This window comes from Staurois parvus, unplaced genomic scaffold, assembly GCF_062004578.1.
Source record: "Staurois parvus isolate SC_StPar_1 unplaced genomic scaffold, SC_StPar_1.0 ptg000570l, whole genome shotgun sequence".
In the NCBI taxonomy this organism is placed as follows: Eukaryota; Metazoa; Chordata; class Amphibia; order Anura; family Ranidae; genus Staurois; species Staurois parvus.
The window spans coordinates 1,114,739-1,129,491 of NW_028318366.1; the positions used below are offsets into that span (position 1 = coordinate 1,114,739).

General features: G+C 45.4%; 2 protein-coding genes across 2 annotated transcripts; both read left to right on the forward strand.

Annotated features, from left to right (window-relative positions):
* The first annotated feature begins 1,994 nt into the window (after positions 1-1,994).
* Positions 1,995-11,470, forward strand: LOC149450589 (uncharacterized). Its single transcript, XM_089691711.1, has 3 exons — positions 1,995-2,066; positions 11,021-11,227; positions 11,318-11,470. Exons 1-3 carry the CDS (start codon positions 1,995-1,997, stop codon positions 11,468-11,470), a joined length of 432 nt encoding a protein of 143 aa, XP_089547837.1.
* A 387-nt stretch (positions 11,471-11,857) lies between these two features.
* LOC149450590 (uncharacterized) lies at positions 11,858-14,074 on the forward strand. Its single transcript, XM_089691732.1, has one exon. It carries the CDS (start codon positions 11,868-11,870, stop codon positions 12,762-12,764), a length of 897 nt encoding a protein of 298 aa, XP_089547858.1. The 5' UTR covers positions 11,858-11,867; the 3' UTR covers positions 12,765-14,074.
* Positions 14,075-14,753: the final 679 nt, after the last annotated feature.

The window sequence follows — 14,753 nt, forward strand, 5'->3', positions numbered from 1 at the left end:
GAGGCACTGTGATGGTCATATGATCACCTGACTTCAGAAGAGGAAATCTCTGAGGAACCAATAGGAATATCATGTTAGAATCCCAGAATCCTCCTCACCTCTCCGGTCAGGTCTGTGTTTTATTAATAGAGATAAGAGTGATGTCATGTGACCTCCCAGAATCCTCCTCACCTCTCCGGTCAGGTCTGTGTTTTATTAATCGAGATAAGAGTGATGTCATGTGACCTCCCAGAATCCTCCTCACCTCTCCGGTCAGGTCTGTGTTTTATTAATAGAGATAAGAGTGATGTCATGTGACCTCCCAGAATCCTCCTCACCTCTCCGGTCAGGACTCTGTTTTATTAATAGAGATAATAGTGATGTCATGTGACCTCCCAGAATCCTCCTCACCTCTCCGGTCAGCAGGTAGATGATCTCCAGGGTGAGGTTTAGTATCTTCTCAGTCATGTGACTCCGGTCCTCCTCCATCCTCATTGGTGCCATCATGTGATCTATACAGGTCTCCTTGTAGACGGATAACTTTGGGAAATGAAAGTAAGAATGATTTGGATGGTATTGGTCACACAATAATAGGATGTGGATGTGAGGGGGGAATAGGAGGGTTGCTGGACATTTAAAGTGTAACTAAAGACAAACCACTTGTTTCATTTTGGATAGAGTAAGGGAGGGTTATAACCTCTGTCAGGTGTTTTTGCCATCTGTGTCCCATTGGGGAGATTTCCCTTCACTTCCTGTCTCATAACCAAAACAAGAAGTGAGAGGAAATCCCCCCAAAGTGAGGGAATTCTGGGGTGTCACCAGAACTAGTTTCCCCATTGGAGGATTTACCCTCTATTAGTGTTCTGATGTCAACCCAAAATTTGGGGCTCTCTTTCACTCTTGGTTATAATGGTCACCGGGACAAATGGGGGCACAAAGCGCAATGAAAACTGACAGATGCTCTAATTCCTCTCTAATCTAAACCTAAAAAAAAAAGTTTTACCTTTAGTTATACCTTAAGAACTACCGCCCCCCACGGGAACATGTTTACTTTAGACTGTTTAGTGTTTAGACCCCAGAACTCTCTTGGTCTGCTGGATCAGAAATCCCCTTTTCTCTGTTGGGTTTGTTTTGTCTCTGAACTGGTTTTGATGAGTTTTAGATCTGCAGACAAGGAATGATAAATGGTTACATAGTCGGTAAGGTTGACTAAAGACACCCGTCCCTCCAGTTCAGCCACATTGTGTGTATCTGCGTGTCTATGGCACCATCCTCTTCCATATCCCTTTACATTGTATTCCCTAAGAAACACATCTAAAAGGTTTGTGAATGTATCTACACTCCCCGCTGACACACCAACTGTGGAAGGGAGTTCCACATCCTTACCGCTCCAACAGTAAAGAACCTAACACACAGTTTAACCACTTGACCTCCAGAAGGTATTACCTCTTCATGACCAGGTTATATTTTGCTGTTCAGCACTGAACTACTTTAACGGCAAATTGCTCGATCATGCAACACTGAACCCAAATGCAATTGATATAATTTTTTCACACAAATGGAGCTTTCTTTTGGTGGTATTTGATCACCACTGGGGGTTTTTTATGTATGTAACACACTGCATTGTTACTAATTGCAGATTGTTAAATGGCCACAAGATGGCTGTGCTCTGCAGTTCAGCTGACACAGGAAATTGTACAGCAACGCTGAGAATGCTGGGACTTGTATGCTGCAAGCAGGATTTCTTCATTCAGTGCAGCTGACATAGAACTACAGATCCCAAGTCAGTAAGTAAAGGGGCTGGAGTGTATAAAAGGAGAAAAGCCCAGGAGGAGAGGAGAAGAGAGGCAGGGTGCGTGTGAGAACAGAGTGCCGATCCAGGAGGCCTCAGGCTGGATCAGACTGATTCAGAGGATGGAGAAGGGAATTTCCAGATTGTTGATTGTTCAGAGAGGCAAGATAGTCAATCCTGCATGTAGGTGGATCGAGTCATCTGCATTGGCACCACTATCTCCATGGGAAGACAGCCAGAAAAGGGCCCCCCAGCAACAAGGACATCATTTCACACCACTACTTTGAAGGACTGGGTGAGAGAGTTCCTAACCCACACCACACCACCATGTGATACAGGTTCCATAGTTGTTGCCGGTTACTAAAGTCCAGGATTCTTACAATGCAGACTGTCACATAGAGACACAGTCTCTGTAGCCCAATCAGTGCTGCGGCCTATCTACACCAGAAGCCCATTGAAGTATCACACACAGTATATCAGCCCTAATAGATTCTGTTGCCTGATTGGCAGGAACTGGGAAAAAGTAAAATATTACCTCCGGCCTGTTCTACACAAAGTTCCACCAGCCAAGTCTCACACTAAAGGGACATACTTCTGCTGAAGTCTGCTCTCACCCTCCTCAGTTTGAGTAACCTCCATACCCAAGTAAACTCCTAGATTGCTGCCTTTATTGAAGGGGAACTCTGCTTGCTGTGTCCTCATCACCAGGGAAGGGACATTTTCTCATGAAGAAAAGGGATGACCCCTCCACTGTACACCAACGTAAAGAGCTCCACCAAAGCCAGCAGAAGAGTCTTTCCTGCATTGGGTGATGGGGTTTATATGGGACTTTCTGCTTGTTGAAACCCTCAGAGAGTTAAGCACTGGTTCTGTTTACTGGGAGCCCACAAGGGAGCGAGCCTAACATTCCTAATCTCCCCTTTTCTGCCTGTTTGGGGAACGTTCTCTGGGTAGGAGAGAAACAATAAAACTCTGAGTCCTGGAGGACAATTCAGTCTATTTAACGTGGTATTGTGCTGTAATATGTTGTTTATTTCTCCTGAACGGTTCATAGTTTCTCACATCAGTTGATTCTTCATGTGTATATTGCTGCTAATCTGACTCTAATACAGACTGATTTACTATTCATTCAATGCTATGTGATTATTGTGTGTTATAGCCAGGGGGGGACACCTGACCAAGGTATTACAATGGTGTCAGTAGGGGTTGTGCACCAGCCAGGGCTCAGAAGTGAACAGGGAACCCAAAATACTCAGCGACTCATGAGGGGGAAGTGCTACATATAAATGAGAAAGACCAAAATAAAAAAAAACAATATTTTCTACTTTCTGTTATTAAAAATATCTGATCAAATTTCTTCATAAATTTAGGCCAAAATGTATTCCACTACTTGTCTTTGGAAAACAATCCCCAGTAAGTGTATATTAATTGTTTTTTGTGAAAGTTATAGAGTCTACAAACTACGGGATATATACTAGAATCTACGCAGCTTTTAAGCAGCTCTGACTTTCCTACTGCCTATCACATTTCAAGCTAAAATGCCAGGTCACCAAACACCTCCCAAATGACATCTTGTTTGGAAAGTAGACAGTCTAAGGTATGTGCAGGGGGGCATGTTGAATCCATGGAAGATTTTATTTTTTGCCACAAGTTTTTGAAATATGACAATTTTTTTTTTTTACAAAAGTTGTCACTTTAATGAGATATTTTGCACATATACCATTAGTATATGTGGAATTACACCCCAAAACAGGTACAGCCTATCCACATACAGGGGCCTAAAATCCAATCATCACCTGCAGGCTTTCAAGGGGCCTTAATTATGCATTGGATGTCCTGACTACCTATCACAGTTTTGGAGACTCTAAAATGCTCCGATAGAACAAGCACCCCCAAATGACCCCTTTTTTCCTTTTTGGAAAGTAGACACTCCAAGGTATTTAACCAGCGGCATGCTGAGTATTTTGCAGATCTCATTTTATTGTCACAAGGTTTTGAGGAATGAAAGATGAAAATAAAAAAATATTTTTTTTTTCTTCATTTTCCAAAAGCCTGGGAGGTGTAGACTTCAACTACTGAATGATGAAGCCATTTTTAACCACCTGCAGAGCTAGACATTGGTACAAAAAAGTGTCTATATATTTATGTCAATTGGCTCTATACAATGCTTTTGTTATTTACAAAGCTACTGGAAGAACTGGATCCTTCCTAAAATATCAGGAAGAGATCATCACGGCCTTTTAGTATCCAGAAGGCACTGTGGCCCCAAAGCCCAAATCCAGATGCAGTTAGCCGGATGCATGAGAGGCATTTTCCTGTTGTCCTCCCACCTACCTCAACACAAAAGTCACCCCAAAAATTATGTGTCTGTGGTAAACATGGAATAAGGGGAGGAAATCCAGAGTACAGCATGGCACAGTGTAGGGGTCCACACAATTCAGCACAGGACAGGTCTCTAAAGATCATAGGTAGTCAGGAAAAAAAAAAATATATTTTTTTAATTAATGTTATATTGTTACTTTGTTATTGTTAACTATTTGCTTTGCAGGAACACCAGTCAGCTGCAGCATTGATCGGTGTATTCTGATGCTGACACAGATAGGCCTTTCAACAACACCAGAGGCCATGTAAATTTGGACCGTTGTGTCTGAATGGAAGACAGGATAAATACATCACATTTGTCCTTCCATTTTACTCGAGTAGTTCTTCATGCAAAAGCAGAATTCTTCCCCTCTCTAAGTGGGGTGTTACCAAGCCACTGGGGAAAGCCTTTGTGATTAGATCACATGGTGCCATAGCAACCAATTTCTTGAAGGAACAAATGTCTAAAAAGTTGCATGCTAGCATAGAGGTTGTCCACATACAAATGGTACCCCATATTCAACAAGGGTGAAAACAAGTCCCACACTATCTAACCACTGCTCTCCATGTAGTCTGGACATCGGGGGCCATTGCAGCAGAGAACACAGGCATATGATGAATCAGGTCAGTGGACCAATATGAGTACAATTCATTCTTTGTAAGGGGAATGTCAAGGGTTAGGCCAAAAAAAGCTTTAAATTCAGAAACCGTGACAGGTTTGAACTCGAATAGGCTGGAAAACTTTGAATTTGCATTGGCAGAGATGTATTGTATTATGGTATAAAGATTGCTTTGGTGCACAATCAAATTGTAGAGATCTTCAGTGAAAAACAGCTAAAAATAATCAAGGGGCGTTGTTAAGTTTGCTGTTTCCACCTGAACCCTGGGCAGTGAATGGGGGGATGATGGATGCTGCTGAATCTGGGGGAAGCCAATTAAGGTTTGCAGGCACCTCTGGATGGACACCATGGGCTCTACAGGCCTGTGCTTGAATTCTTGGTGGATGCAGTTGCATAATGCTACGAGTGCTAGCCACCTCACCAGCTTGTACTGCACTTGGGACTCACCACTTCACCATGAAATACTGCAGTGCTGATGTATAAAAGGCTAGGAAGTACTAGGACACTGGGGCTTGTCAATCCACCAAAAGGTAGTGCAATGCTAGTACTGTCACTGTGCTGCATATGAGAATAATCCTGCATTTCTAGCACCTCAGCAACCTGGGAATGGGGTTGGGTGTGCCTGATCTTAGCAGGGACCTCTTCACCATCATCAGAGCTACCTGCTGGGGTGTCACTGCTCTCTACAGGTTCATAATCTGAGCCTGATTCTGATAGTGAGGCTTCCCCTTCACTCTCATCTGTCATGCTGGGAATCCTGTAACCCTCCCTAGGGAACCTTTTTTTGGACACTAAATTTACAGGTACTTAGTGGTGACTATGGGAAAAAGAGCTCCTGGCTAGCAATCAGGGACTGCTTGTGTGCTAGAATTAAAATGATCTGCTAGTGGTAGGAGAGATCAGGCTCAGATGTTGCTGACACTGTGTTTTGCAGACAATGTATCAGAGATGGCAGTGATCTGAAAAATTATACTGACATTGCATTTGTTGGGGGGGCTAAATGCAAGTGGTGGCAGTGATCGGGGCTGATCCTGCTAACACTGCATTTATGGGGACACATTCCATCAGGAGATCCATGTGCTCAAATCCCAACAGCTAGTGCATGCATTTATCCATCAGGTGCTAAAGGGGTGTAACCGCATATTAACACTAGAAATTCTGAAGGCCCCTCTGCACACTGCTATATACCCTTCCCAGCAGACTATGCAATAAATAGGGACATTTAGTTCACACATATTGCAATACAGGCTTAAGCTGCCAACTGCGTCAAAGTGATCCCTCTATGGCCAGTCCTACACAATGGGGAGAGCTACAAGGTTCAGGTCTGGCTACTGACCCAACAATACAACAAACAAGAGATCCCTGTGCTCATATCCCAACAGCTAGTGCATGCACTAGCTGTTGGGATTTGAGCACACACTAGCTGTTGGGATTTGAGCACATGGATCTCTTGTTTGTTGTATTGTTGGGTCAGTATCCAGACCTGAACCTTGTAGCTCTCCCCATTGTGTAGGACTGGCCATAGAGGGATCACTTTGACGCAGTTGGCAGCTTAAGCCTGTATTGTAATATGTGTGAACTAAATATCCCGATTTATTGCATAGTCTGCTTGAAGGGTATATAGCAGAGTGCAGAGGATCCTTAGAATTTCTACCATTCCATCGGGGTCACTAGTATTGGTCTGACCGTGACCAGGATACCAGTCCAGAGAAACACTATACTAGTGATCAGTGATTTATAGTGTGACTGTGATAATGTGGCAGCCAATCAGAGACTGGCAGTAACTGACACTGACTGGGGGGGACACTAACTGATGTCACTAGTGACACTAATACAGAGATCTGTGATAATACTGTACACTGTCACTGTACTAATGACTCTGGCTGGGTGATCAGGAAGGCAATCAAGGGGTTCACTGTGTGCCTAACAAGTGTATGTGTGCTGATTGTACTCCCAGACTGGATGGATTTTCTTCCTGATTGCAGCTCTGAACGGTAAGTGAGATCAGGGAGAAGAAGCAGCCAGATCTTCATGTGTGTTCACTAACACCCTGATCTCTGTGCTGTGGTTGGCCACAGTTATCAGCAGGTTCACAGCCACAATCATTGGCTGCAAGCCTGACAACAAACTCATGCTGTGTCCAACCACAGCGTGAGCAGCAAGGGGCGGCGTGCTCTCCTGTAAACCAGGAAGATGCTGGCAGGCAAATGGATAAACACTATTTCCTCTGTAAGTGTCAGCGCTGCTGCAGCCCTTTCTGTACATCACAGAGATGTCCCTTCACAGGGGGGATTAGGACACCTCCCAGGATTAGGACACCTCCCAGCAGGATTAGGACAGGACAGACGTGACTATGGAGGAAGAGGACGGACATGACTATGGAGGAAGAGGAAGGACGTGACTATGGAGGAAGAGGACAGACATGACTATGGAGGAAGAGGATGGACGTGACTATGGAGGAAGAGGACAGACGTGACTATGGAGGAAGAGGACGGATGTGACTATGGAGGAAGAGGATGGACGTGACTATGGAGGAAAAGGACGGAGATGACTATGGAGGAAGAGGATGGGTATGATGGGGGCGTTACTGGGTGTAAATAGAACATAACATCTTATTACCTCCTCTGCTGTCACTTCCACCAATGGCTCCTCTCTACTTCCTGCCTGTACCTGACATCACTTCCTGTCTGTCCCTGACATCACTTCCTGTCTGTCTTCTATAGAGACTTCCTGTGTGGGTAGGAGTGAGATCCCCACCTTGTGGAGCTCAGAGGAACTGCAGCCTCGAGAAGCATCTGGTAGTGTGACCCCAGCCTTGTGCTGGGTGTGTATGGACTGTAGATCCTTATAGAGGGGTCACCTCCACTCCCACCAAGGGGGACAGAGATATATGACTCCTCGGGGGAGGGATTTTGGACCTCTCTGAGCTCCACAAGGTGGGGATCTCACTTCTACCCAGACAGGAGGTCTCTATGGAATACAGACAGGAAGTGATATCAGGTACAGACAGGAAATGATGTCGGGTACAGACAGGAAGTGATATCAGGTACAGACAGGAAATGATGTCGGGTACAGACAGGAAGTTCCATGAATAAGGAAGTAGAGAGGAGACATTCCTGGATCTGGCAGCAGAGGAGGTAACACTGGCTTCTGATTGCCCAATGCATAAAATTCAAAATACTAACATTGACGTACAAAGCTGTTCATAATACTGCCCCAAACTACATCACCGACCTGATATCCATCTACCACCCAAAACATACTCTCCGCTCCTCACAAGACCTCCTACTCTCCAGTTCCCTGGTCTCCTCCCATGCCCGTCTCCAGGACTTCTCCAGGGCTTCCACCATCCTCTGGAACTCACTACCCCAATCCATCAGACTGTCACCAACCCTCCTCACCTTTAGGCGCACCATGAAAACCCTCCTCTTCAGGGAAGCCTACCCCACCCTCACCTAACAGCCGATCTCCTCCACTCCTCCTACCACTCCATCCCCCACAGCCACTTCCTCCTGTACCACTATCCCCTCCCAACTAGATTGTAAGCTCCAAAGATCAGGGCCCTCGAACCCCTCGTGTATTGTATTGTTACTGTACTGTCTCATGTACTATCTCCCATTGTAATGTACAGCGCTGAGTGAACTGTTGGCGCTATATAAATACTGTATAATAATAATACGTAGATGAACCCCTTCAGGGGGAGGAGTTGATGATAATATATTTTGCTCCCAAAGCTGGCTTACAGGAAAAACAAAAAGACGTCTGTAAGTGAGTGCGGAATGTGTATGACCCCTCCACAGACACGTAGGTGCCGGCCTGATCCGTGGTCACAGGGGCAGTATGGAGACTAGGCGGTTGGCCCCACAAGCAGTGATGTAGGGGATAAAATCCTTTATTGGAATCCTTTACACACAATGTAGTAATAACATGACAGCTCCAGGACAGGACAGAGGAACAGAAGACGCGTCACACCAATACAGGCTTTCATGTTCTATGTAAACAGAAGGATTTGGATTTGTCATTTGCAGACACCTCCCTCCAGGGCTGAGTGCCGGGTGGGATGTTATCATGTTTATGTAGGATTGTTTCATTTATTGTCTCATTATATTGTGGGTGACTCCACCTCCCTGCTTGGACTGAACAAATAAAAGGTGTCACTCATCCTTCCTTATCATGCTGGTTTCCATTTCATATATCTGTGACCTGTCCGAGGAACCACATATATTACAGGGATTGTTGTCACTTTATGTGTCATGATATTAATGATGTCATGTTGTTGTATACTTTGTTATCCCGGATTCCAGACAAATCCTTATCAGCTGTTACATGTTATTTAAAGCTGTTCTCCACAAATAAAAATCAGTAATGACTAAGCCTGTATTGGTGTGACACGTCTTCTGTTCCTCTGCTCTGTCCTGGAGCTGTCATGTGTTACTACATTGTGTGTAAAGGATTCCAACAAAGGATTTTATCCCCTACATCACTGCTTGTGGGGCCAACCGCCTTGTCTTCATACTTGTCTGTTGCTTGCCCTGACCTTTCTCCTGATTCCTGGATCTCCTCCTCATCTCTCCTCCATATCCTCTTACACAGCTTTTCTCCACACCTGCAGTGACCCTGGGGGGAGGAAACTTGGCACCAGCACGCCGCCAAATCCATCCCCACCATTAGGGGCTCTGGAGACAATTGTCTGCTATTTACACTCCGTTCCTCCGCACGTCACCTGATCACATGACAGCTTACTTCCACAGATTCCGGACAGATTTCTGGATGGTAAAGGTCAAAGTTCACTCTTCAGTTTAGGAGAGGTAGGACACACCCAGGAACAAGGATTTGGTTTATACAGGAGCCTCATATAGAGGACCCCTCAAATCTCCCCATCCAAATGTCCCTCCATCCAGAGTCTATATGTCCTATGACATCACACTGACCTCACAGCTCCTCCTCCCAATGTCCCTCCAACCAGAGTCTATGTCCTATGACATCACACTGACCTCACAGCTCCTCCTCCCAATGTCCCTCCATCCAGACTCAGAGAATCCTATGACATCACACTGACCTCACAGCTCCTCCTCCCAATGTCCCTCCATCCAGAGGCAGAATCCTATGACATCACACTGACCTCACAGCTCCTCCTCCCAATGTCCCTCCATCCAGAGTCAGAGAATCCTATGACATCACACTGATCTCACAGCTCCTCCTCCCAATGTCCCTCCATCCAGAGGCAGAATCCTATGACATCACACAGACCTCACAGCTCCTCCTCCCAATGTCCTTCCATCCAGAGGCAGAGAATCCTATGACATCACACTGACATCACAACTCCTCCCCAATGTCCCTCCATCCAGAGTCAGAGAATCCTATGACATCACACTGACCTCACAGCTCCTCCTCCCAATGTCCCTCCATCCAGAGTCAGAGAATCCTATGACATCACACTGACATCACAGCTCCTTCTCCCAATGTCCCTCCATCCAGAGGCAGAATCCTATGACATCACACTGACCTCACAGCTCCTCCTCCCAATGTCCCTCCATCCAGAGTCAAGTGGGGCTATAATACATGGAGACCTGAATGGAGAGGTGAGGAGGATTCTGGGAATATCATTTGATTTTACTTTGTGTTCAGATGTAGAGTTTTCCTCCTGTGAAGTCTGGAGATCATATGACATCACATTGCCTCCACCTCCCTCCCTGATAGAAGAGAGAAAGAAGAAGAAGATTCTAGAAGTCACCAGAGAGATCACTGAGCTGCTGACAGGAGAGGTGAGCGGTGCCGGGAATTCTGGGACATTATCCAGTAACAGACAAGGGATGTGTCTGGATGGTGACTGTATCATTGTGTGTGTCAGGTTCCTATAAGGTGTCAGGGTGTCACTGTCTATTTCTCCATGGAGGAGTGGGAGTATTTAGAAGGACACAAGGATCTCTACAAGGACGTCATGATGGACAATCAGCCGCCCCTCACATCACCGGGTAAGAGGAGACTTTATTGTAAAGGAGAGAGCAGTACGGAGGATCCACCTAGATCCCCCATCATCTGATAAACACATAGAAACAATGGATTCAGTCAGTGTGTGTGTTTCCTACAGATGGATCCAGTCATGGGAACCCACCAGAGAGATGTCCCCGTCCTCTGTATTCCCGGGATTCCACACAGGAAGGTCACACCATCCCTCACCATCATCAGGTAGATGATGACAATTATTGGTAGTTGTGATTTATACACAGCATGTTTGTTACAATGAATGTTTTATTATATCTTTCAGAGTGGAATCCTCGGGGATGATAATATTGATGTTAAAGAAGAGTATAAAGAGGAGGATGAGGAGTATGGAGTGATGGAGGAGTTTTCAGAAGGACACAAGGATATGATGGAGCCACCTAATACCAGGAACCCACCAGAGAGATGTCCCCGTCCTCTGTATTCCCGGGATTCCACACAGGAAGGTCACACCATCCCTCACTATTACAAGGTTGGTGGGACGGAGCATCTAGAACATGGACTTGTAGGGGTGATGTGTGAATTTTTTTATGTGATATTCTCTCTCATTTCCTTGATTTAGAGTGGAGATCCAATCGATATAGAATTTGAGGTGAAAGCAGAAGAAGAAGAGGCGTATGTGAGGGATGATCAGCAGTCTATGGAGGAGGATGGAATAACGGGGACATTTATAGAGGAGGACACTCCTACAGAGATCAGCACAGGTGGGTCATGAACACTAAATCCATTCCTCCACCCATACTGCTCACTGATTGGTCCAGAGTAGGGCGGGGACTGGGTGATATCAGCCTGTAATCCCCTGGTCACTTTCCTGAGCTGTGTTCCCCGTCCTGTATTCCTGGATTTCTCTCGGATAATCTTCCTTCTCTGTGCTGCAGACACAATTTATGTATCAGTTCTGGTTGTTTCCTCACTCTCTGACTAAGGTCCATGAATAAAGAAATGACCTGGTAGGAGATCAGAGGAGCCATTTCCTAGTTCCCTTGAGGGTGGAATTGTAAGCTCCTCAGAGACCAAGCTGCCTGATGTGGGCGGAGTCCTGGTTTGGGGGAACCAATCAGCTCCTGTCTAGTAATCCTCTTTGTCATTGTATTTTAGTCCATGGCCGGGAGATGAGGAAAACCTCCGAGGATTGTCTCACTTTGTCTCCAGACTGGAAAGTAGAAGATGAGGACATCACACAGTATAGTCCAGGAGAAAACCCGGCTCCCTCCAATGTGCATCCGGCACCACCCAGTGTAGATGGACCATCGGATTCCTCGTATCCTGAGGAACCTCAGACTGTGCGGGACTGGGCCGGCCTTCCAACAGAGAAGAGGTTTCCCTGTACTGAGTGCAGGAAAGGTTTCCATTTTAAATCCCATCTTAACGTACATATAAGATCTCACACGGGGGAAAAACCACATTCTTGTCCAGAGTGTGGGAAATGTTTCCATTTTAAATCGGGTCTTTATGTGCATAAAAGAACTCACATAGGTGAGAAGCCATTTTCGTGTCCTGAGTGCGGGAAATGTTTTTCACAAAAGTCCAATCTTGAAATACATCGGTTTCTGCATACAGGTGAGAAGCCATATTCCTGTCCTGAGTGCGGGAAATGTTTTTCCCAGATGTCCACTCTTTACAGACATCAGAGATCTCACATGGGGGAGAAGCCATATTCCTGTCTTGAGTGCGGTAAATGTTTTGCGCAGAAGTCCAATCTTCATATACATCAGAGATCTCACACGGGGGAGAAACCATATTCTTGTTATGAGTGTGGAAAATGTTTTGTACAAAAATCAGAACTTGCCAGACATCAGAGAACTCACACGGGGGAGAAGCCGTATTCCTGTCCATGTTGTGGGAAATGTTTTTCAATTAAGTCAAATCTTTACACACATCAGAGATCTCACACGGGGGAGAAGCCGTATTTATGTCCTGAGTGCGGGAAATGTTTTTCACAGAAGACCAGTCTTTCCAGACATCAGAGATCTCACACAGAGGAGACGCAAATTTCCTGTCCTGAGTGAGGGAATTATTCCTCACTGAAGTCCTGTCTTCCTGTACATCAGGGGTCCCACACAACCCTGGAGGTGTATTAGTGCCTTGAGTGTGGGAAATGTCTTCTAGATGAATGTTGCTGGACATCCCAGCTCTCATGTGGGGAAGAAGCACACCCTGATATACACCTCAGATATACTCCATGGCTGATCTTCATCATGGAAGAAACAGTTGATAAGGAGATGAGAGGCCCCCAAAGACATGGATGAAGTGTGGGACTGGGTTGGCCATTGATAGCAGGAGAAGAATAAAAATGGAGTCCTGCCCTGTGATTGGCTGAGTACATTTTGTGGTGGGAGATTTCACACTTGGAGGTGTGATTTATAAACAAATAACTGAACAGATGTGATCCGCGTTCTCCAAGTTGGGATGAATGTTGGCTGGATTTTATTTTATATTCGGATTTCCTGGGTTCCTTCTAGTGGCAATATTTGTGCATTGTACTGAATTGTGGGAAACGTTCCCCATTATGGGGTAGATGGAGGCAACCATCACAGGAAATCCCGGAGTTACATTCCCTCCAGGATCTGGATGAATGTTGGTCACATACGCTCAGTGAATTCTTGGTACATAGACCCCTCCCTTGGTCTCCTGGGCCAGGCCAGGATCTGGTCACATACGCTCAGTGAATTCTTGGTACATAGACCCCTCCCTTGGTCTCCTGGGCCAGGCCAGGACCTGGTCACATGGACTCAGTGAATTCTTGGTACATAGACCCCTCCCTTGGTCTCCTGGGCCAGGCCGGGTTCCATCCGAGATCATTCTCCCGCACTTCTTAGTCCAGCACACACTGAGCGATGTCAGTCATTAACCCCGTCACACCTCAGGGGAAAACACATGTTAATGCCTAAGCACAATTTTACAACTTTGACCTGTTAGTAAACCCGTCCGTATCATCACACCTACTTTGTACATCGGGGTGGATTATACCGCGCTGTTCTCAGGACAAATTGGGATTTCATTTGGTGGGAAATGGTAATAGATATCTCCTGATTTTTTTTTATTAACAAAGGAAAACTGACCTAAAATTGTAAACAAAACATGTTTATTTAATGTAGCTGTGTGTTTCTTGCTGCTGCCATAACCAACTACCAAAGAACAACCCAAAATCATTCCTCCAGGTCCTGCCGATGGCAGGGATCCCACACATGTATGTTAGTTGTTGTTTGTACCCGCAGTACAGCCCACACACCATACGGAGCATTTTGCTGCGACTTTTATCCTGACACTAACTGACTCTGACACTAATTTCAACATGAAAATAAAAATCCTCACAAAATAATACTGATGCTCTTGTATTTGACCTTTGACCCTGACCTTGACCCAAACACTACCCCTGACACTGCCCTACATCAAACCTTCATCTAGGTATTTTTATTTATTTATCCCCCCCCCCGCCGACCAGGCCATTTTTTGCAATACGGCACTGCGTTACTTTAACAGACAATTGCGCGGTCATGCAACGCTGCACCCAAATGAAATTTAGCTCCCTAAAAAAATCAAATTTCATCATACATTTTGGCCAAAATGTCTCCTGCTCCGTGTCTTTGCTAAAAATAATCCCAATACGTGTAAATTAATTGGCTTACATGAAAGTTATAGCGTCTACAAATGGCGGTGTAGATACTGGGATTTTTTTATTTTATTTAATACTAGTAATGGTCAGTGACTTATAGCGGGACTGCGGCAGACATTCTGGCACTGGAGAAAACTGACTTGGTGTCACTGACATCTCCAGTGACACCAATACAGTGATCAGTGCTAATAAAAACCACTGACTCTGTACTAATGGCACTGAGCAGGAAGGGGTTAATAGCTGGGACGATCAAAGGGTTAAATGTGTGCTGTTTCACTATGGGGTCTGTGTGTGTTTCACTGTGCACACACTGCTATGCAGAGCCATGCAAAGCAGTGCACAGGAGCAGACAGGGGAGAGATCTTTATTGTTTATACACAGG

Excerpts from the sequence above, each read along its gene's own strand:
- LOC149450589 (XM_089691711.1), top strand. The coding sequence starts at position 1,995 with ATGGGAAGACAGCCAGAAAAGGGCCCCCCAGCAACAAGGACATCATTT. Across the intron at positions 2,067-11,020 it reads CCACTACTTTGAAGGACTGG|AGTGGAATCCTCGGGGATGA; the intron begins GTGAGAGAGTTC and ends TATATCTTTCAG. Across the intron at positions 11,228-11,317 it reads CCATCCCTCACTATTACAAG|AGTGGAGATCCAATCGATAT; the intron begins GTTGGTGGGACG and ends TCCTTGATTTAG.
- LOC149450590 (XM_089691732.1), top strand. The coding sequence starts at position 11,868 with ATGAGGAAAACCTCCGAGGATTGTCTCACTTTGTCTCCAGACTGGAAA.